The following is a 21,185-nucleotide window of genomic DNA, read 5'->3' as shown; positions in this document are numbered from 1 at the left end:
TTTTCTTGGAGCATTGAGAACATTTTCTAACAAATGTATATATTACAGTTTTCATGATATGTTAATATTTGTCCCAAAAATAATTCTCAGGGCAATCATTGCATTAAAATATTTGTGAAATAATGCACAACTCTTTATATTAATAAAAAGGACCCTGCCTGTGAGTTTCTTTAGTAGTACTACTACTACCACTAATAATAATAATAATAATAATAATAATAATAATAATAATAATAATAATAATAATAATGATAATAATAATAATAATAATAATAATAATAATAATAATCTAAAAACGTTTTAATGAAAAAGCTGTTGCGTTAAATGATCTGACCACAGCAAAGAATCTGCTTGAAGTGTTAGCCCTATTAATTAAGAAGTCGCCAGTTTTGGAATATGGCAGTGAAAACAGCAACATACAGTACCCTGCTTATATTGACCCATCCAAGCACCCGGAAAGAAGTTCAAGCTGGCTGGCAGACTTATGGTCCCTGTGCTTCTGTCAGCAATGAATTAGTTGATCGCATAATGCGCTGTGTTTGCTGAGATCTTTGAACGGATTCAACACCAGCGGCACCAGCAAGAATTCCAGAACCAAGGGGCAGTGGACAGCGCCCGCGGACATGTATACAGCAAAGCGAGAAAAGACTGTCCACACAGCGCCTTCACAGACTTAAACTCACATAGTGTGTGTGTGTGCGTGTGTGTGCAGCGGTTACTAGTCACACAGCAGACCGTGATGGTGAGCGAGACGTTAATAATGCACCCTATGTACAGCACGAGTTGACTCGGTGCAGCACAGCTGGTTTCTTTCACGGGCACAGAAGTAAGGTTATTCAAAGGAAGTAACAGGGAGTTCTACCTAGCTTAGCCAGATTCGGAGCAGGTATCATCGTGTATAACATTGTTCGCGCTCATGTAAAAACAAACACGCAATTACTCTATGCAGTACACGATCTTTTCTTGTGTTATCGAATGAAGATGCACCTAACATATATCGATTGACTGTATGGAAATCACCATGAAACTCGCTCTGACATTCTGCGTTCTCCTCCTAACTTTAATAAAAAGTAAGTAGACCCTTTATTTAAATTATTGTCGATCGACTTATTTAATAAACGTGTAACCACTGTGTTGAGGTTATTATATGTTTACATTTATTTTCTCTGTTTTTCTACGATTTGTTTCTAGTTAGGAATCTTTGAAAAGCTTGCAGCGGGCATACGGTGTGTGGGATGATACAGGAATACGGATTTATTTAAACGATTTATGGTTTAAAGCTATACATGTTGTATTTAAACTGAAATCTTTGCTTTCCTTATAGATATAGCCTAAACCATAGCCTAATCTATGTTGCAACAGCGAAGCTGATAACTGCCTTTTTGTACTAAATATTACGCAAGCTAATCTCTGCCACTCCAGTATAGCATGCAGAAAGTAGGTCTGAATGGGAGGGGGTGGGGTTGCTGAGCAAACGAAATAAAATGAATCTGTCTGGAGAACATACATTGACGTCATTAGGAGTGTCAAAGAGACTCTTTAAAACGACTATTAGTCTATATCCTACAAATGCATAACGTTAACATTATGTTATCTAATTATTAAGCTTGCATTTTACTTGTGTATTTGGGTAGGTTAAAGTATGTGAATATCTTTGCCTCCCCACTTTTTATAAAGGAGTTCCTGTATTCAGACCACCAACATGGAATACGAATGTCTTACTTATTTATGGAGGATAATACATTTAAAAAAAAAACTATTTTCTTAACTGTATACACACTGGGATAAATAGATGGGTAGACATGGAAATACATGCATTTGAGCAATAGCACAACAGTCCAACATTTTCATCTGTTTCTATTTGGTTTTATTCAAAGCTTGACAACACATTGTCTGGGCTGTCAAAGCATTCCTAATTGATGGTTTGTAACAGTCCTCATCCGTCAGCCAGAAAGACTTTAGAGCACCATTTGCAAAATTAGCACTAAAATTTGAAGACTAGGGGATTACATGCACACAGAAAGTACTGGTGGGAGAGTAAATCAATATTGATTTTAACATAATGAAAAGCTACAGTGAGCATTAGCTATAGGGAGTTATTACCAGAGGTTTTTTAGATGTGCTTATGGGGCTGTCGGTGACAGAACGTGGTCCTTTCTAACCCTGGGGTCATTATAGGAGTCAGCGGCTCTTTGTGCTATCACCTCTGGGTCATAGTTTTAATTCCAGCCTAGGTCTTGTAGTGAATTAAAATCACTTACAGTACATCTGGTGCTGGTCTGGGTGGCGTTGTTCAGAGTGACATTGGGGGCTCGGATTTGTTTAGCTGAGGGTGAGTGATGCAGTGGATACTGACTGCCTGGTGCCAGGCTTGAAACTGGACAGGTGACTTATAAAAGGATTTAGTTCCAGTCTAAACCTGGGTCTAAATAGCATATTGAAGTACGTTATGAGAAAGCTTTACAGAGCACTTTAAAATAATGACCACCAATTGATTTGAGGTCATTGTGATGTATATGTGTTGTTATGTAGATCTTTCAGCAGCTTTGTGAATCATCTGGGCCGCCACTGGAGAGAAATGTGTTCACAATTGTTTCTATCAGTGGAGGGATGTGAAGTGAGTTATACATAATGTTTGGGAAAGGGAAATGGCACTGAACACAAATAAAATATATGGAAATAGTGTCAAGTATACATTTTTTATAATTTTGTATTTGGTTATTGTTATCCTGAAACAGAAAAGTTCAAAATACATGTAATAGAAAAAGGCACAGCTTTTCTTATCTTCAAGCAGCAAAAATGAAAACACCTACTCTTTAGTTACTTCAAACATCAAATGGTGTATAAGCCCAATGTTCCCACGAGGTAATAACAGTGCAATTACATGGAAAGGGCCTTGTGAACGACACTTGTGTTACCTGATGTAATTACAGGCCATTTCCATGTAATTACTCATGTTTTACACTAGTTATGTAAGAGCAGGGGACGCTGGTAGTTATCCAGTTAGCACTGTTTCATTACATAGTTATGTGTGCCCTGTCAGCTAAAGTGCTACCATTTACACCAATGTCAGCACTTTAACTTGTTTTACTCTGTATAATCAGAATCGATGGCTGGTATATGCAACACTACTTTTTGACAAGCTGTAGATAGTGTTAGTAGTACCTATATAATTAGTAGTGAAAGTAGGATCAAGGGTACTCTTGGAAGTTGAAAGAGGACACACAGTGCAGTCAGGAAGCACCTTATCACGGAGAGGATAATACATTACAGTTCGGAGGCTCAGAATTAGCAAGAAGCAATTATTAGACACCAAGAAGCAAATTTAATGAAGGCAATGGACACAATGAGCAGGTAACACGTGTTCTTGGTCATTCCACTAAGATTGGACAAATGACAGACACCATTACAGATTAATAAATGATTCAGTACCACCAGCCAATCAGCTTACAGCTCTAGCAGGCTTTTATCAGACAGCAGATGCCCACTGTTACGTCACAGTATCAACTGTCAATCAGATTAAAATTAATCTACCAAAGTACCTTAGACTTCCATAATGAAAGCTCTATTGGACAGCAAATACTAAACATAGACACAGTTGGTTCAAATTTATTTTATTATCCATCGGAACCAGACAATTTATACTTTGCAACTATGAAAGCAACCAATCCTGTGCCCGCCACTTCCGCATCAGCTAATCCACAGCCTGTCAGCTCAACTGGAGCTCAGCATCTTTCACAACAAACCGAGGCACGGACAGTTCAGAAATATTGCTCCATTATTAAGACGGGTGGTAGTTTTTCCAGAATGGCTTTGTAGAGAAAGACATACAGGTGCTTCATACTATGAGAGGTCACCTATTGCATTGCCCTTAAATTCATAATTTAAATACCTTTTGCATTTGAATAATATTGATTTGTACATGTGTTCCTAATAATTTATTACTGGTGGATACTTGGCATGTTTAAAAAAGTCACCAGCATTTTGAACTTTCTTTGAGCAAACCTGAGCAAGGTGGATTTCTATAATGAGGCCAGAAAACTAAACAAACCTGACATGTTCTGTAATAATGATTTTTGATATCCTTCTTACAGAACATTTTCTTCATGGTATTTTGGTGGCTGATTTGTCAAGCATAAAAAGTCACAGAGCTTCGAACAAGTGGCTGTGGGGGTTGCTGATGTCGTCATAAATGCAACCAGACCGAAATTTAGAAGGGATAAAAAGTGCCTCAAAGTGCTCAGTGCTCCCAGTGATGTGGTTTTCTAATAGAGACCATTTTGTCAGCTTACTGCTTTTGTCGATAGTTTAGTATGGTATGCATTGCTTATAAAAAAAGAAGACTTTGTTGTCTACATGGTTTAAGGCACAATAAAAAAATAGAGTGGTGTGTTTACCGCAGAAAAAACTGCAAAACAAAAAATGCCTCTATTGAAATTTTACATTCTTTCAGAGACTACCTAAGGTCATCTAAGGAAACCAATTTCAAATAAAAAACAAATCAACACACCCTGTAGTGATAGCTGGTGAAAAGAAGGAGGCATCTCCTCATAGAAGTTATATATTACTGTTTATTTAACCCCCACTGAAAATGAAATCTCTTACAAAGAGGATATGCTGGGGTCATGTCGCACTTCCATTTTTCCATATATATCTGGAGCGCCGTTTATCCAAATGTCATGGAACTTTATATTAATGTTATTTAGCATAAGTTAATAAGAGTATCAAACTCTGAGATACAGTATATGGGGGTGTCTGTCTGTCCGTACATCTCTCCATCTGTATATCCTGCTTATATTTTTGCTTACAGCATATCTGGTGAATCGCTTATCCAATTGTCATGTAACTTTGTATTAATGTTATTTAGCATAAGTTATTGAGAGTATGAGATTATGGAGATATAGGGGGATGTTTGTACATCAGTGTGTATAAGAATTGCTTTTCAAATTGTGATTAAGCATTTCATTGCTGTTTGTATTGTGCATGAGTTTGTGTATAGACCTTTTGTTTTGGCCCTTGTGCCTTTTTATTTGTTAATGTGTTTTGTTTATAGTATATGTTTGTTATTAAACATGCTCGATGGCGCTTCACTGTAGCTTTCTGTGTTCTGTCTCTCTTCCTGCTGGTAACAGCTTGGCTGTGACGCTACCCTGTCACACTGTGGTGTCAGTAGTGGGATAGAGCCCCGTAGAAACTCAGATCCAGACATCAGCCACATTCCCACATGTTTTTGCAGGGAGGAATTTAACCCCCTCCCTGCCAGCCAACATTCCCCACACACCTGTGAACCAGCAGGGCTTTCACCTTGCCACACTGCCACAGTGTTACTAATTAATTTTAATGGTAGTAAGGTAGGTAAAAACAGATACGGAGGAAAACCATGACTAACATAATGCACAGCGATTTTCCAGGTCTTGTTCCATTAAAGGTGGTTGTACCTTGGCTCCCAGCATTCCGATAGTGTGTCAGCTCTTTCTTTTATAGTCAGGTAACCCTAACCCTAACTGTTGGGGTGCGCCCATCTGCTGCTTATGGATCCACAGCTGGCCAAACGCACAACTTTTTGCCACAACCAAACACATCAGGTAGCAAGTTTAAGACGGAGAATCTGACTCTCCTGCAAACATACCCCAGCGGCCAAGAAGCCAGTGACGAGACTCTATTACAATTAGCCCTGAGAAGTAGTCTGATTACTTTGTAATATTATGAAAAGTAATACCTTTCTGTAATAAGTTACTTAAAAAACAATCTGATTACAAGTAACTTGTTACTTTAATGCGTTACATTAAGAACACTTACTATAAGGCAGTGTATTCTAGTGGCTAGGGCCGGGGATTGGGAGGAGAGTGGACAAGATACAGATGAGGGACTGTGATGCAGTTTAGCCTTGTGGTTAGCAGTTTAGCTGTTACTGGGAGACCGTGTGGTTAGATTTGTTAATTCAGATGTATCTGACTTCAAGAGCAGATGGTGCTGTGTCAGCATGTACAATGAAAGTGAAACAGCAATAAAATCCACACTGGTTCGGATGAAATGTCAGGGTTGAAGAGTAGGTTATTACCCTAGTTTTGTTTTGGCTGTTAGTATTTGATATATTGGTGCTGTTCTATCCGAAACTGTCTTCCAAAACAGTATTTCTGGAATATCCTGGGCATTTGTAATAGGGGTGTGTGAATCAGCAGCGAGAGATTGAGAGAGACAGAGAGATTGCGGCTGACAGGTCAGCACAGACGCCCAGGTTTTATTTACAATTTATACAGGAATCGCAATAAAATTGCCGGACTAGCAATGACAATAGCTAAGGCGGGATTTGTTGAGTCCATGTGGCTATACCAACAATGATGTAGCACACAGGCCCAAGTACACAAACAAAGTGTAACAGAAATAATAAACACAAAAATGTAAAACAAAACCCAGTGGCAGAAAAAACACAGCGAACAAAACCAAAGCTGGCCAAAACAGCAGTCGTTTTCTTGAAAGTTGCTGTTATCTTGGTCTACACAAGGTGATAACGAGTAGCTCACCCTGGATAAAACAGTCATGCTTGTTCATAGCCGAGCCATAGACCTTTACCTCCAGCTTGTTTAGACCAAAGGAACTGGCTCCTCTTTTATAGCATGTGACCAGGGTTCATCAGTTAACACCTGGGCACATTCCATGCCCGTCTTATTAGGGAGGGGATTCTAACCCCTGCCCCGCCATATTTTACAAAACCTATCATTTCAACAAACTTAATTTACTAAATAAAAAAATAAAAAAAACACAAATAAACAAATAAACAAATACTGTTTACGTGTGCAGGGCCTCAGCCCTGCCACATCAATATATTACAGAATAGAATAGGATGAACAGTCTATATAACCTATGCTAACAGGTATCTAACCTGTTATCCACTGGTTTGTAACATATTTCCAAAATATTTCCAAAATCGCATATATCTTTTTTTCAATGATAATTTAAAATAAAATACTTAACATTAATCACACCTAGAAATAAAGTCATATATGTACTCTTCCTTTTTTATGCATGTACAGCAAACACTGCCCCAAAAAAAAGGCAGTGGGACAGAACCAGTAAACTGATGAATCTACAGACAAGGCTGGCCGTCATAGCGCTTATACTTTACCTAAAGGCATAGAACATAATGTCGATTAAAAATAAGTTATTTTATTTCTGCCCAGGTACAATAAAGAGTAAGGGTGCTGGTCTTTTGGGATGTTGTACTTCTACCCTTGTACGACTGTGGAGTGTTTTTTTTTTTTAATCATTTTCCTATCAGTGTATTATTGTATCAATTTTTTTTTTTATACCCCAGTATGTTGAAAGGGCTAAATAACATGGTAGACGTGCAACTTTATTTGTATTTTTTTGTCATGCAGAGGTTTTCTTAACAGAACTTGCTCTCTGCTTTTTGCTAGAGATAAGCTGATATATTATGTTACTTTTAGTTTTGTACTTGTCTATAGCGCTACATATTTTGGAACTGAGTGTTTAATACTTATAGACGGCTACAAACACACTCCAGAGAGATGGTATTACATTGTTGCTGTTTGCAGGAAGCAGCTCAGCAGATGCAGAGGAGAGGCTGATGAACAACCTGCTCTCCCAGAAACGATACAACAAGCTGATCCGGCCAGCTATTAACAACACACAGCGGGTCTCCATTCAGCTCCAGGTCTCCCTCGCGCAGCTCATCAGTGTGGTAAGGAGCCCCTATTACTTTTACACTCCATCAAAAATAAACTTTGTTGTGCAGACACATTTGTCAAGCTATTGTCCACATTGGTAAATGTGTGCCTTATTGTTACATCTGTCCTACCCTACAAAATGGGACCCCACTCAAATAAAGACAATTTCTGTGGCTACCTGGGCCAGGAAGTCATTGGTTCAAATACATGCTTTCTGCTACTATTAACAGACAAAGGATTACCTAAACAGCAAAAGCATACACATACACAGGGATGGGATGCTGGTAGGTAGAATTCCAACTTGCGATTGTTATAGAAAGTAAAACATAGACTAGCACTAATATTGCATCAGTGTTTAAAGCAGGTTGTGACAGTTTTTTTTTTTTTTTAATCAAAAGTTTTTTTTTGCCTCCATAGAATGAAAGAGAGCAGATCATGACCACAAATGTCTGGCTTACTCAGGTGAGAGTGCTGAGTGTTGGTTTTAATACTTGCCTAAAAGTGTGTGCCGTACAATAATGTTAATGAGACACACATTTTATCTGTCACATGAAAATGAAGGGACTGATTTTCATCTGTCTGTAAACTGTGTTCAATGCATTTTTATATTGTGACAAAGTCTTGCCTGTGTAGGCGGACTAGAACACAAATCGGTATGGGAGAAAATACAAGAGTCTCACCTTGGAAGCTCTTTTCCAACAGGGCAGTACCTGTATGTTTATTTGGCACTGTTTCCAGTGAGCAGCGTCGTATAAACAGAACACAGTTCTTAAAACGGTCCAAAGTCATACACTAAAAAATATCACCTTTTCTCTTGTAATCTCCCACAACACCAACCTTTTTCTCCTTCTCCTCTATCAACATTTTATCTTTTATCTGGGCTGGCCACACCCAGTGCAGGTGTGCTGACCACACCCTGTGTGCTTATCTTGGGTTCTGGTAATTGTAGTCTTTTTGGATGGCCATTTTGTCTGTTGTAGTCCTTCTCGCGGCCGCCATTTTGTGAGAGGACACAACCCCATTAAAACCTCTGTCCTTAAATACCTCCCATTGATCACACTGCCCCTTGGTTTGTCACAATATTAACAATTGTTTAACTTTATCTTTACATTCAGAGGAGCTTGATCCCAGTCTGTGTTACTGTGAACTGTTTACATTTCTTAACAGAAATGCTCCCTACTTTCGGCTGGACATTAGCAGATCTCTTAGCAGGTCCATTAATGCCTGGACCAAATGTAAAAGAATCAACACCATCTTAATTCTTACCCTGGTTGTATTGGCTGTTTCCACAGGAGTGGGATGATTATCGTCTGAGTTGGGACCCTTCAGAGTATGATGGGATTGACAAATTAAGGATACCTATTCGACACATATGGCTCCCTGATATAGTGCTCTACAACAAGTATGTATGTGTGGAGAGCAACAGGCTCAGTAATCAATTAATCTATCTAGTGATGCATTATTGGAACCTCATATCTGAAGAGGAATATGTATTGGCTATACAGACCTTTAAAATAGATTTATTTTTGTCAATAGAGAACAGTATAGCAGGTCAATTTATATTACCATTGGTTGCATAGTAATATTTTTCTTAGGTGTTTTATTATAGTGGTACACATTAAAAATCTACAAATTCTACAAATGCTGTGATGTGAGATCTATTTTGTAGAAGTGCATGACAGGTATAATTATAGGCAGGTGTTCACATAACAGATAAGCATGTGCATCAATGTTCCATGTTGTTTTTTTAAGACGCAAAGGCGTACCGACAGACCGTTTTTAACAGGAAAGCATATTTCATAAAGACAGAGAGGGTACTTACGCTTGCAAGGTCAAGCATATCATCTGGCTGTGACCCATGCCTGCTTAACCTCCAGATTTTCCCAGGAGACTCAGGGTTTTCTATTCAGTCTCAGGGTTCCAAATTAATTAAAAGTCCTTCCCTGCTAGTGCTATCATTAGCTACGTCAAGTTTTTGTTACAAAATGGAGAACGACAGGTGAAACCACTCCAGTTGATAATATCAATCATTTTCTTTTAATGGGCACTTGAAACAACCAATGATAGCAGGGATCTCTGTTGAACCGTCCATTCAGAGAAACGGGATGCAGTTACGGGGAGTGGCATTGTGAAGCTCTCTGACGCATCACTTCCCAAACTGAACGCAGATGAGAGAAGTTTAAAAGAAATACATTTACTTAAGCATTATACTTAAAATTATATATTTTTTTCCCCTCAGTAAAATACCATTGTGCCAAGCTAGCATGTTCAACAACACTAATAAAGTGACAAAATGTTTTGGTTTTTACTTTTTAATCCCCAGGGTGGGAATATGGTGGTAGGCTATGGAAATAAATAGAGAATGCGGGTGATTTGTTAAAAATTGTATAACCAGCAATACAGATGAGTGCCGTTCATCAGATAATTTTGGTGAGTCCCAAACCATTTCTGCTGGTTCTCACGTGAAAACCTAATGTTACAAGTTATGTGAACCCCTGATTATAGGGTTATTTCATAAGCTGATAACCCTTTAGTAGTCCCACCTAAAAAGAGGTAAAATGGCATTAGGATATGGGTATTAGGTATTAGCTCAAATGCTCTCCTAACCAATAAAAGACTGATGCTTTGTGGCTGTGTAGAGACAGTAATTGCCAGCTGTTGCCCTAGGTCCCCCTTCAAAGCATTTTTTTTCTCTCATAAGGACTAGTCTAGTAAGAACATTTAAAATAAATGAAATAAATAGAAATAATTAAATAAATAAATAGAAACCGTGTTCTCCCTATCTCTGCAGTGCGGACGGCACATACGAGGTGTCCCTCTTCACGAATGCAGTGGTCCAGTTCAATGGCAGTATTTTCTGGCTCCCTCCTGCTATTTACAAGAGCGCCTGCAAGATTGAGGTCAAACACTTCCCGTTTGACCAGCAAAACTGCACCCTCAAGTTCCGCTCTTGGACTTACGACCACATGGAGATTGACCTAGTGCTGAAGAATGAGGTGGCCAGCATGGATGACTTCACCCCAAGTGGGGAGTGGGACATCGTGGCACTTCCTGGACGGAGAATCGTCAATCCTCTGGATCCTACCTATGTAGACGTCACCTATGACTTCATTATTAAGAGGAAGCCCTTGTTTTACACCATCAACCTTATCATCCCTTGTGTGCTCATCACCTCCTTGGCAATTCTGGTCTTCTACCTCCCCTCAGACTGTGGCGAGAAGATGACCCTGTGCATCTCAGTCCTTCTGGCCCTCACTGTCTTCCTGCTTCTGATTTCTAAGATTGTACCGCCCACTTCCTTGGATGTCCCCTTGATCGGGAAATACTTGATGTTCGCAATGGTCTTGGTGACCTTCTCCATTATCACCAGTGTTTGTGTCCTCAATGTCCATCACCGCTCCCCCAGCACCCACACCATGCCATCCTGGGTCAAAGTAATCTTCATGGTGAAGCTGCCTGCCCTCCTATTCATGAAGCGCCCCCAGAACAGCTCAGCCAGACAGAGGCTTCGTCAGCAACAGATCAAGCTTCGCAAGGCTGCACTGGCCTCCCCCCCTCACATTGCCTTCACTTCCATCTGTTCCGCCTCTTCTGGACACTTCTACAAAAATGCCACTTACTTTGTCAACCCTGCCAGGAAAGCAGATATGCCAGATAGCTTTTCAAGCCAGCAGGACTTCCGTCAACGTGGTTCAGCACACTACGGTCCTGAAGTCCTGGAGGCTGTTGAAGGGGTCCAGTTTGTTGCTGATCATATGAGGGGAGATGATGATGACCAAAGTGTAAGTCTGCCTGGGAGGTTAATTCCAAGTGTTGGGCATTCTAACTCAATAGGTCATTTTTTTATTATTTGCATGTCAATGTATTATATTATATAAGTCATTCATGAACTCATATCTATTTAACGGTGTATGTAACTGTAATGGACTATAATTTCAATAACAACTTTACTCCAAGACATTTTGTAAAATCAGCCTCAGCACTGAGGTTACGGAGGTAAAGTCACTGACCATGTCTCTGTTTTCCAGGTGATTGAAGACTGGAAATATGTAGCAATGGTGGTGGATCGGATGTTTCTGTGGATCTTTGTTTTTGTCTGTGTGGTGGGAACTCTTGGACTTTTCCTCCAACCTCTCTTTCAGAATCACACTGTGACGATCGGCCACCCTTAAACTTCAACTGCAAAAAAAAAACAAGCAAAAAAAACAAAACAACTGACAGCCCTCTTTATATACAAAGTGCTTTCAATGACAAGATGTGTCCAACCATTTTGGTAATAGCCCATATTTAATAGCTATGGGTAGTTGGCTGTGGTGTTCTGGTCAGAAGCAATGCTATTGGTGCATAAGCAAAAGTTATCCTTAAGATTATTACTTTACACTGAAATAACATGTTATCATATGATCAATTGGGAAGCTTTATTTTTACAGTTTAATGTTGAGATGTACTTTCTTGTTATCCATGTGTACAAATAAAGGTTGTGCAAATTTCATTTATTATGTTTTCAGGTGAGAATTCAGGTGAGTAAAAAAACAAATTTCATAGCAACACCACTGTTTTTATTTAACATACAACAACCATCATAGTTGGTGTAATACCTACTATAAGGCTCCCTCTGTGTTTTACTCAAACAACAGATGTCAGGCTGGTGCACAAGACAACATACTTTGTAACAATGAATGGAGTCTATAACAGATTAAAGAACTACTGTTGTTGTAATATAAAAACGGGAATTCAATATTTGCCCACAGCTATAGATGCCACTTCCCTATGGTCAAATGAAAAATGGTCTGAAGAACACTAACAATACCTCAGGCTTCTTTATGTATTATTACATTGTGGTTTGAGGTGTGTCACTACATCATGGAAACTTCCTAACTCAGTATCTCAATAGCAGTAATAGGATTTCAGCTCTTGTGTTGTTGTGGATTTTGCAGCAGCAGTAAAAGGCTCCTTTCACAAAAAAATTCTGCTTTAATTAATGTTTAGATTCAAACATATATACTGTATGTATATATGTATATGTTGGGGGGGGGGGTATGTTCCCATTCTCAGTGTCTAATTACATTTCTCAATGTCGAATATATTGCACACTGGAGAGCAAAGGGTTAAACAACATTAACTCAGGATTAAACAATTGCATTTTACTGAAGAAGAAACATAGAAAACAACTTCAGAACCCTACTAAATATTGTTATAAGTCCCCATTAGAAAGCATTAGTAGCAAATACACTGATAACTTTGCAGAGTGTAAATTTTGCACTCAGTCAATGACAAAATACACGTTTAAACCACAACCACTATATAAAGAGATTACCTACATTAGCACAATTAAAAAGGCTTGTCATCTGTTTTTCATTGTGATTTAATAACTTATAATACTTATCAGAAAGACTGGTTCACACTGGGCAAATTATTTGATGAAGGCAAGGGTGTTTTACAGTAGTTTCAGTGACGATTCATGCTGCTCATGAAAGTGCTCAGTTTTTCATTTCTCCAATTTAAAAACATAAAGCCACCATTTTGGACAACGTACTAGAGCAGCAAGGTAGTATTTATTGCTTACCACAGGTCACCACCGCAGCATATAAAAGTTGAGATTAGACAATTCCTATCACCAGCATCATCATGCAATTCTGTGTGGTGTGGGTTAGTAGCATTTGTCCAGTGGGAACCAGCCTTAAAACCTGGATTACTGTTGTATCCACTGGTCTTATTAAAGTGCATTTTAAAAGAAAAACTTATATAATCCATGTTATAATAGCAATTTAGGAATATACTGTAAAGCTGTGTATGTATGTACAGTATACACTTCCCTTTGTGTATATATTAGGGAGTCTCATCTAGAATTTCTTTCAGTACCAAACGGATGCTTTTAGACTGTCTTACTGTTAATGGGTCATTTCACCTGGAGGGTGAAATTGTCTCCACCCCTTCATTGGCTTTGTTCCTGTCAATAACCAATCAGCTACTCCCCCTATTGAGTGACATGATTTCAGCCAGTAACATGCTTTGACCCAGTAAGATACTGCTGGGTGGAATGACCAAGGAAGTAAAGCAGTAACAGACTTCCTGGAATTAGACATATGTCTAGACATATGTAGCAAATGGAGAAGTATTATTATCATTTATTTCTTAGTAGACGCCCTTATCCAGGGCAACTTACAATTGTTACAATATATCACATTATTTTTACATACATTATTTTTTACATACAATTACCCAATTGGGTTTTTACTGGAGCAATCTAGGTAAAGTACCTTGCTCAAGGGTACAGCAGCAGCATCGCCCATCGCCCATCAGGGATTGAACCCACAACCCATTCCAGATTCCAGAGCCCTAACCACTACTCCAAGCATGAGACAAGCATGAGAGCAGCACTTTCATTCCTTATAAGATTGGATGACACCAAGAGAATAGATGGGGGCAGGGGGTGGTTTAAAAGCACACAGCTATTTCTGCTATTCAACCACTTTTATTGCTAATTGGATTAAATAAGGTTACTCATTGTTTCCATATAAGTCATTGAAGGTTTTGTATAAATGCTTCTTACTAAAATGTATTGCTGACTTTTATATATGCTGTAAGATAGCGGGTTGCGTGAGACAGCAGGGAGGGGGTTAAAACCTCCCTGCGAGAGAAACTTGTGTGGAATGCACCTTTTTGTTTGATTGTATTGCTTTATTGTTTCATTTAATTTGCTAATTGTGTTATTGTTTAATTTAATTGTTTGTTAATTGTTTTATTAATAATGATTCCCTGCACCTGGCTATTATTGTAAATTAGAGCCAGGTGCAGGGTATTTAAAGAGAACAGTCAGTGTGCTCGAGGCTGCTGAGTAGAAGGAAGCAGAAGAGAGGTGCTCTGCTTCCGAGCAGTCCAGAACAAAAAAAATAAGTAAATGCTGTGTTAGTGTGTGATGCCAGGTAAATGGCTTAGCCATCCTGCAAGTTAGTCAGGGAAATTACCTGTACAGTTAGCGCTCCAAATCAGAGTTAGGTGTTTGTTTGTATTTTGTTTTGTTTTGTGTTTAATTAAAAGTAGAGCAACCGCGCTGTAAAAATCAAGAAGAGACAGGAGTGGGAGCCAACCGAGTTGGAGCGGTTGATCCAGGTGTGGGAGCAGACTAGCGCAGCTCCGCAGTCTCCCGAGCTAGAGAGGGAGGAGCCGCCGCTTCCGGAGCCCAGAGGGGAGGAGCCACCGCTTCCGGAGCCCAGAGGGGAGAAGCCACCGCTTCCGGAGCCCAGAGGGGAGGAGCCGCCGCTTCCGGAGCCCAGAGGGGAGGAGGTGAAGAGCATACCTCCACCACAGCCCTGACAACCACCCCTACGGTCCAGTCCGGCGTCACTGCGTTCGGTCCCTCGCCCCTTGCTCCTGGACACCCTGTCGGTTGGCCTGCACCTCCCTTCACTAGACCTAGAGCCCAGGAGTCGGCAGAATCGGTCACAGTTCTCCACCTGGTCCCCTGCTCCGCTCCTCCCGGACACTAAGACGTCGCTGATCTGCTCCCAGACGTCGCTTACACTCCCCCTGGTCACTGCTTCACTCCCCCTTGGTGACCGGATGTCGCTACACTGGGTCCCAGCTGCAGACCTCTGCCCGCTGCTGCAGCCTCCAGTGCCCCGGTTGTCGTTCCGGTCGCCCCTGTCAAATGGTTGGGGTCCCTCGTCGCCGGTGTGTGGTCCCTACCTGGCTATTATTGTAAATTAGAGCCAGGTGCAGGGTATTTAAAGAGAACAGCCAGTGTGCTCGAGGCTGCTGAGTAGAAGGAAGCAGAAGAGAGGTGCTCTGCTTCCGAGCAGTCCAGAACAAAAAAATAAGTAAATGCTGTGTTAGTGTGTGATGCCAGGTAAACGGCTTAGCCGTCCTGCAAGTTAGTCAGGGAAATTACCTGTACAGTTAGCGCTCCAAATCAGAGTTAGGTGTTTGTTTGTATTTTGTTTTGTTTTGTGTTTAATTTAAAGTAGCGCAACCGCGCTGTAAAAATCCATTTCTGTTGTACGTGGTCAGTTTTTAAAGGGGCAACGAACCCGTGAGAGGTGAAATCATTTACAATGCATATATCAAAAGAAAAATGGCATAACCTCTATACCACTTTTTAAAAATGATTTCTGTTTATGACAAAATTACATATCTTCCATTTTGTCCCAAACAAGTTATATTAATAATAGATGCTTCCATCTACAGCAATAATCACCAAACTTATTTGGTGTATTAAATGTCAGAAGTAGGCGTTTGGTGCTGTCTGGTGTAATAAAATGATTGCAATAACAAATCTGCAAGGTTGTGTTTTTTATATCCTGGAGACATATATGACCATTCCTCAATGATTAACAAATGGTCCAGAATGGTCCTGTAAAAGGAGAGCGGATTTGCTTCCAATGGTGTTGAGAGAGATGGAGGGTTCTCTTTGCAAAGCTGCTACATTTTTATGGTATTGCACTGCAACAGTACCACAACAGGTAAGTAGCTGGTTTTAGCGAATTAAAGATGAACTATACAAATGTGTGGAGAAGGTTGGCTGCAAGATGACTACCTCACAATCAAAGTACATGTCATGGCTACAAGTGTTTTGCAGCAGGTCTTTTAGAAAAGTTCATTTTAAACTCAGAATTATTATTCATAAGGTTCAGGTTCAGGTAAGAGAGGTGCTATGGCAGGTGTTGAGGCAACGAGCAGCAGCAGCAGCTAAAAGCCAAGGTTTGGAAAATACGATCTGAAATGTTTGCAGTGTGGTTTAATCTGGACTGGCCAGTAAGAGGAACCACAACCTCAGCGTGTGGTGTGTGGGGAGCTACTGGCACAAGAAAGCTTAAAGCCATCGAACATGTACAAACAAAGCACAGTTCTCTTCAGGGACAACCCAACAAAAATGAAGTAGTTTTTGTTGTTGTAAGTGGGTCACAGTCCAAATACGTTTTCACCATATTTCTGTGGATTTCTATGGAGTGCTATATTTCTATATTTTTTTATTATAAATATAGATTTTTTGAGGATTTTTGTAAAATTGATGGATTTCTAAAATGACTATAAAAATACGAGAATGTTTATAAACAAGCTTTCAGAAACAGACAAAAAAAATCCTTAAAATATTTCTTAAACTTTTGAGAACTGTCTCTGGATAAAGACAGCAAGGTGGTACAGTGAAATCAATGCACTACCCTTTGCTCTGCAGTTCTGGGTTTGAAGCCTGGCAACTATGCACTTGCCAAGCTAGGTCCCAGTGTAAAAGAGGCAGGCTTGTTTGTAGAAGCAGAGATTTTATTGTTTTATTTATTGTCTCACTTGCAGGGGTCGATAACACTGGTCACAAATGAAACGTGGTAATCTTAGCTTTCAGTTAACAATAGACCACATCACAAAACAGCCATACAACTCAACACAACTGGGCCCTTGGACAGGAATGGTGACAGAACGGTTTCTTCACCCCACACAACAGAGGTGTGGCAAAGTTTGGTTTGTATCCATGCTCTGTGGACAAGGAGGGGGGGCTTACTTGTGCTGCACTGCAGTGTTTTTAAGTTCAACTCAAGAGAGACAGTAAGAGTGGTAGGTTAGTGAATTACCTTCAGTAGCAATGACTCAGTTGAATGCTGACAGGGACATAAATATAAAAATCTGAAATATGTGGTACCCTGGAGGCAAAAACCATTAGCAGGGAGACTGTTGTATCTGTCACTGCTCGTCTCTTTAGGTTACCTATAATAAAAGTACACCGTGCAAGTAGTGAAATATAACGAAGCGTTATTATAATGCAGAATACCCATTAAATTATATTCAGCTTCTAATCGTAAGTTCTCTTGATTGGTAAGTGGGTTGCAGCGGTAGCCGACTGTGCAAAGTAAAAAAAGACATCCGAAGATTTAGATGGCAATTGTAATGAATTAGCATCTCAGCCTGTTGAGTTCAATGGAAAGACAAGGGCTGGATGCGAACCGTAAAACCACACGGTTCGAAGACGAATGTCCTAACAGTCAATTAAAGAGCAAGCTCTAATCGAGAGGTAGGTAAAGGTCTTAAGGAGGCAGTGTGGTCCAGTGGTTAAAATCCAGAGCTTATAACCAGAAGGTTACCTGTTCAAATCCCACCTCTGCCACTGACTGACTCACTGTGTGACCCTAAGCAAGTCACTTAACCTCCTTGTGCTACATCCTGCGGTTGAGATGTTAAATCAATGTCCTATAATGTTCACTGTCATATAATGCACAGTTCACAGCCTACCTATATAAATATATTATTATTATTATTATTATGCTGATGTTAATATTATTAACTAATCAGCCACATTACAGTAGAACGTACCCTGTTTAAATAACATTAGTCATTCATTAGACACATGCCATTGGTTTAGTAATGACTTCCTAGTGTCAAATAACCTAGAAATGACTATGGGAAATGGCTTTGTTTGGTACTCATTAAACAGGGTTGTAGTTTAAAATGAACTCTTGGTTTCTGATGTAACTGAATGTATTGTGTATTATAAACCCTACTGTAAGACTTGTAAGTGACTTCATGTGTGTTTAAACACTCAAGACCATTCCAGATATCGTCTTGGGCGGGGTGATTTTAATCAGGGTTCAACAATACAGCTGTTCAACATTAACTCACTGACTGCGTACCGATGATATAAACCATTGAGCAAGGTACTTTACCTAGATTGCTCCAGTAAAAACTCAACTGTATAAATGGGTAATGTTGTAAAAAATAATGTGATATCTTGTAACAATTGTAAGTCGCTCTGGATAAGGGCGTCTGCAAATAAATAATAATAATAATAATAATAAAGTATGACACCCCAAAGCGGATTTATCACCCGTAAACCAAAAAGTCAAACGAAACCAATCCTGTAGCCATCTTACTAATGATTTGTAATAAGCCTCCTGTAAACAGCTGGCTTGTAATTATACTAATCCCAGGCTCTGTGGCAGTTCACATGTGCACAGGTCAATTCAAAGCAATGATGCGTCAGGAGTCAGAATATTCGATCATCGTCAGCAGGTTTCTGTTCAGTAAAAGGCAGGATTTTCAATTTAAGTACAAATTGAATGTACTCTTCAAATTGAAAATGACCTCCTGTGCCACAATGCTAACGCAGATCTACATACCTGACGTGTCTTGAATATTGATCTGAATTGAATGGGGCAGATTTTAAATATAACTACTCCTGTTTCAGCGTGAGAGGTCATCTTCTTCTGATACACAGCAGCTCTTACCTGTTCTGAACCTGTGCTGACTATGTGACTCACCCTGCACCCCATGCAGGGGACCCCTGGAGTTTGGTTTTTATTGTACTCTATGAAGTCTATTTTAATGACATAAACAGTGACAGATCTAAATAGTGTTGTATTGTAACATTTTTTCTGCTCCAGAGTTGATTATCCTGCTCTTAACAACACCTAATACAATACAAATACATCCACAGTTTATAAATGGTAAGGCTTGTATATACTGTTAGTGTACTCTTGCATAAAAGACTTCAAAGGAACGATTTTTTGTTAACTCTGTTGCTTATTGATGACTGCCTTTCCTAGATCAAATGCTTATATCATGTCCCCATCTTTATTGAAGATCACCAATCTAAAATAAATTGGGAGAACAATCAATATTGAATCAATATTACATTTCTACTGCAAGGGATGCGAGTTAAAGAGGAGGCTAATGGAACATGTTTGTTCAAGTAATATATATAATCATTCCTTGCAGTAAGCTTCAAACAAATGACTCTGGATGTTAATTGAAGAGTCCCTACATGCAAAGTTATGTCACTTGCTAGATCTACAAGAGCAGTTTGTTTTTACTGTTTGTTTTTTTTACACCATTTTGTTTTAGAAATTATCTGAACTTTTTTTTTTCTCGTACATAATAGTTATTTATTATCCTTAAGCAGATTTATTTAAAACTTGCTGGTTTTTTTTTATTACAGTATTAGCTCCTCACTGCATTTTACTGTATGTAAGCTGTACCTTTATTGCACATCTTGGCTGATTGTCATCTTGGCTGAAGAAATGCAGCTGTTTACAAGGAAAGTAGCATTGAACTTTGTAGAAAATTCTAGGCTGAAACAATACAAAATATGAATTATACTGATTTCTGTACATTAACACATTTCCTGTTCAAATTATACACAATATGAATACCATAGTGCTGAGGTTTTAACCTAATCTTAAAACTGGAGAAACCAGCTTGGTAAATTGAACACATCTATTGCAGGAAAAGAGTAGTTTGTTAATAAGCTAAAGATATAAACACAAATATAAAGACAAAATGAACCCATATCTGTGAACATGGTACTTTGTGTTGTTTTCAGTTTGTACAAAAGTGCTGATTACCGTCCCTATCTAGGAAATGAATGCCTCTCACTGAGTGAGAGGCCCAAGGTAGAAGTCTTACCATTACAAACACCTCAGCTTCCTGGGTTTAAACCATTCATGAATCCGTCTGCATGTACAACCTTGGATACCGCTTTGAGCTTTATGATTAGTCTTTCGTGCTGTCCTTTGCCAAAGTTCAGATATATTATGGGGTCTGTTTTTATTCAGCCTTCAAGTAATCTCTAGAAGTTTAGTCTTAAACAATATAATTTCTTATTATAGCAGTTAGTAGCATTTTTATTTTAACACCAAAGGTGAAATAAAGTTCATTTGGAAATTAAAAACACTGCAGTGTCGATGTCTTTGGTGCCAAGATTTTTTGTTTGCTTGTTTTTACAGTTCAGTCAAGATGTAGTGTTTAATTTATTAAGTGATATAGATATGTTAGCCATGTCAAAACTTTATCAACGTTTGCATTTACTACTACTACTACTGTGGGGCCATGTTCAGGGCCCTAGTCCAGTCCCGGATTAATTTAGAGCATGCCCACGCGGAGTCCGCTGGTGACATGGTCGACCAGTGAGCTCTAGGGGGCGTTCTCTGTACCCCCCCCCCCGTTTGTTTTAAAAATTTAATTTACAGTCCTTTTACTGTTTTCTTTTATTTAAAATTATTTAGTTGCCAGTTTTTGTTAGCACCCCCTTTTGTTTAGGGGGTGCTAAACTGAATTTTTGTCCTCCTGCCATTGGGCAGCCAGTGCACCTGTCTGCCACTGGGTGGGTGGTGTAGTCCCCCTACTGGCACGAAATAGGACTACAACTACTGATACATTTTGTAATTGTTTTTATTGGGATTTGTATTACTGCATTAGTATTATTATTGATTATATTCTTTATATAGCTACCATAGGTTCTCATTAAAGTACCTGTTTGGTTACTGGTATTTTTTGTATATACAGGTATATAATTCAGAAGCTATGTTTTGTTTTTCCATATGTGGTATGTGGTAATTTGATTGATCCCAGTTTTAAAAGTGTATTGATTATTGATGTTCTAAAGTGTAATTGTCTCTGTGTGCCTAGATATTGTCTGTTGCATGGATGAGTTTGGTCCCATTTGAAATTACCCAAAACGTCCCTTTACGTGAATGTGCTGAGACTTTTAAATGACCCCCCTGTGAGTCCACG

The 21,185-nt window shown here is 39.2% G+C and overlaps 1 protein-coding gene across 1 annotated transcript; it reads left to right on the top strand.

Moving 5' to 3' along the window:
* The first annotated feature begins 536 nt into the window (after positions 1–536).
* Positions 537–11,926, top strand: LOC117428381 (neuronal acetylcholine receptor subunit beta-4-like). Its single transcript, XM_034047294.3, has 6 exons — positions 537–1,070; positions 7,557–7,702; positions 8,106–8,150; positions 8,981–9,090; positions 10,480–11,470; positions 11,717–11,926. The coding sequence occupies exons 1-6, from the start codon at positions 1,010–1,012 to the stop codon at positions 11,858–11,860; spliced, it is 1,497 nt and encodes a 498-aa protein (XP_033903185.1). The 5' UTR covers positions 537–1,009; the 3' UTR covers positions 11,861–11,926.
* The last annotated feature ends 9,259 nt before the right edge of the window (positions 11,927–21,185 follow it).

This window comes from Acipenser ruthenus, chromosome 21 (assembly GCF_902713425.1).
Source record: "Acipenser ruthenus chromosome 21, fAciRut3.2 maternal haplotype, whole genome shotgun sequence".
Classification (NCBI taxonomy): domain Eukaryota; kingdom Metazoa; phylum Chordata; class Actinopteri; order Acipenseriformes; family Acipenseridae; genus Acipenser; species Acipenser ruthenus.
Note: the sequence above shows the minus strand (reverse complement) of the source record. Positions and strands in the feature narration are given on the sequence as shown.

Bases quoted from the DNA above. Each gene is read 5' to 3' on its own strand.
- LOC117428381 (XM_034047294.3), top strand. From the start codon at position 1,010: ATGGAAATCACCATGAAACTCGCTCTGACATTCTGCGTTCTCCTCCTA. The intron at 7,703-8,105 runs GTAAGGAGCCCC...TTGCCTCCATAG, and splicing joins TCGCGCAGCTCATCAGTGTG to AATGAAAGAGAGCAGATCAT. The intron at 9,091-10,479 runs GTATGTATGTGT...CTATCTCTGCAG, and splicing joins GATATAGTGCTCTACAACAA to TGCGGACGGCACATACGAGG.